At 51.3% G+C, this 2500-nt stretch overlaps 1 protein-coding gene across 1 annotated transcript in view; it reads left to right on the top strand.

Annotated features, from left to right (window-relative positions):
* Positions 1 to 2500, top strand: part of LOC126575179 (transcription-associated protein 1) — a 13927-nt gene that overhangs the window by 101 nt on the left and 11326 nt on the right. The window contains exons 2-6 of the mRNA XM_050235743.1: positions 269 to 1100; positions 1167 to 1333; positions 1413 to 1648; positions 1715 to 2090; positions 2165 to 2500. The exon at positions 2165 to 2500 is cut by the window's right edge and continues 103 nt beyond it. Of these exons, the coding sequence (XP_050091700.1) occupies positions 387 to 1100; positions 1167 to 1333; positions 1413 to 1648; positions 1715 to 2090; positions 2165 to 2500 (1829 nt within the window). The 5' untranslated portion in view covers positions 269 to 386. The remainder of the gene's footprint in view (positions 1 to 268; positions 1101 to 1166; positions 1334 to 1412; positions 1649 to 1714; positions 2091 to 2164) is intronic.

The raw sequence follows: 2500 nt of genomic DNA, 5'->3' as shown, positions 1-2500 counted from the left end.
TGAGCAGATTCGTCGTTAATACCGCCCTGCAGTCCGCGAGGAACCGTGAAAGCCGAAAAGGAGCTACACCCATCCTTCGCATCCTTCGGCTGGACACCTGCACGAACACGCACGATGGTCGGAAAGGCGTGTGCCGCACGCTGGACCAGCGTTAGTGCGGCCTCTCACAATCAACCAACGGCGCAGGCGGTGGCTGGAAATCTGTTGCAAAACGACCCGAGTAACTACAAATAGGAGCAGCATTTAACATTTCACTTTATCTTCACAGAAAACCAGTCACTGCCGGCTACCGCTGGTGGGGACGCACAAGCACCCGGCAAGAGGTGTTCCGGAACGAATGGTAAAAGGCAGCGGGCTGTAGTTTCGTGTGCACTCCCTTCTGGAAAATGGCAACCAATCATCCTACGGGCGCGGTGCCGGTAGCCGCAGCTGTGGCCGCCGCTCCGAATACGGCGACTGCGCAAGCGGCTGCAGCGTCTCCCAACTTCGATGCGATGCAAATGGGCCACTACCGAAGCTACGTGAACATGCTTGCGGACACCAGCTCAAAGGATGAGTTCAAACTGAAGGCAGCACAGGAGCTGAGCGAACACTTCGAGCTCATTACGCAGTGTAGCGGCTTCCCGAGCTTCCTCGAGCTTGCGATGCGTGTATTTCTGAAGGTGCTCCAAGAGAACGAACCAATGTTTATCACGGAATTCAGCATGCAACAGGTTCGCAAACTGATTCTCGAGATGATCCATCGGCTGCCGAACTCGGAGCACGTCCGCCAGTACGTGAAACCGATCATCGTACTCATGATCAAGTTGCTGCACACGGAAAACGAAGAGAACGTTCTGGTGTGCCTGCGAATCCTGATTGACATTCACAAACAGTATCGGCCACCGTTCCACACGGAAATATTGGACTTCCTGTCGTATCTTAAGAAGATCTACACGGATCTACCGAAGAACATGCCCGCGATGCTCGAACCAAGGCAATCGATTAAGCTGAAGGATCTGAAAGATCTCAATCTAGACACACTGTTGCCAGAGATTTTCACGCTCACGCCCTTACAGGTGGAAAAGAAGATGCCGGATGGAAAGATTTCTCACTCATCGGTAAGACAGCGTAATAGGCTTTGAATCTCGGCACACTTTAATGATTTCCTACTTTCTCCTTTGCAGTACAATCTAATTCCGAAAGGAATCAACTCCCTAAAGGTCTTGCAGGAGCTGCCAATCATCGTGGTGCTAATGTATCAGATCTACAAGCAAAACCTACACCAGGAGGTGGCCGAATTCGTGCCATTAGTCATGAACACGATTAGTCTGCAGCCAACCAGTGCTCACAAGTTAGTACCGTCCCGAGTTCGTGATCATGTCACCCCGAAAGGCAGCTTAATGTCGTTTTGTTCCGTATCCCTTTTCTAGAGCATCGCCTGGGTTTAATAAGGAGATTTATGTCGATTTTATGGGCGCTCAGATTAAAACGCTCACCTTCTCGGCCTACATTATGCGCCTGTTTCCCGAAAACGTACAAACGCACGCCAGCACGATGGTTAAGGGCATGATCAATCTGCTGGAGAACTGCCCGAAGGAGGTGGCCAGTCTGCGGAAGGAGCTGCTTGTAGCCTCTCGCCATATACTACAGACGGAATTTCGGAATCGTAAGTAAAAAGCGGTCAGGTTATGCTGAAACATCGCCGTTTTCACCATTGCGTTGCGTGTTTCAGATTTTGTGCCAACCATTGAGAAACTGTTCGATGATGATGTACTGCTGGGGAAGGGCTGGACCACTCACGAGAATCTGCGCCCTCTGGCCTACTCAACACTGGCCGATCTGGTGCATCACATCCGGCAACATCTTAGCCTGCAGGCTCTCTCGAAGGCGGTGCATCTGTTCGCGAAAAACATACACGATGAGTCACTCCCGACGAGCATTCAAACGATGTCCTGCAAGTTGCTGCTCAATCTCGTCGAGTGCATACGGCAGAAGAGTGAGGCGGAACCGGTGGCATCGCGCGAGCTACTCATTACGATGTTGCGCGTGTTTACGGTCAAATTCCAAACCATATCGAAGCAGCAGCTACCACAATTGATGCAGAAATGGTTAGCACAAACCATTGGATAGACTATTCATGATGGTTTCTAATACAAATCAATGCTTCTTCCATTATTCGTAGGAAAGGCAAACCGACCGATGGCCAGACAGTGGATCCGGCGGTGAAAGACGTACTAGCGGATGGTGGTACGGGCGTGGATGGCGTAGGACAACGAGCAACAAGCATTGGGCTACCCGTACCGAGCAATCTGAACGTTTCCGAGTATCGCAGCTTGATCAAGACGCTCGTTTGTGGCGTGAAGACGATAACGTGGGGCTGTCCAGCTCCGAAAACACTTGGCGAACATCAAACCAGCCCGGCAAAGCTGTTCAATCCGAGTGAGATACTGATCTTTATCGATCTGTTCCACTGGGCACTGGAGGCGCTTGACATCTACACGATCAACATACCGGCCCC

Source organism: Anopheles aquasalis, chromosome 3, assembly GCF_943734665.1.
Source record: "Anopheles aquasalis chromosome 3, idAnoAquaMG_Q_19, whole genome shotgun sequence".
Lineage (NCBI taxonomy): Eukaryota > Metazoa > Arthropoda > Insecta > Diptera > Culicidae > Anopheles > Anopheles aquasalis.
The sequence above is the reverse complement of the archived record's forward strand: the minus strand, read 5'-3'. Positions and strand labels throughout refer to the sequence as shown.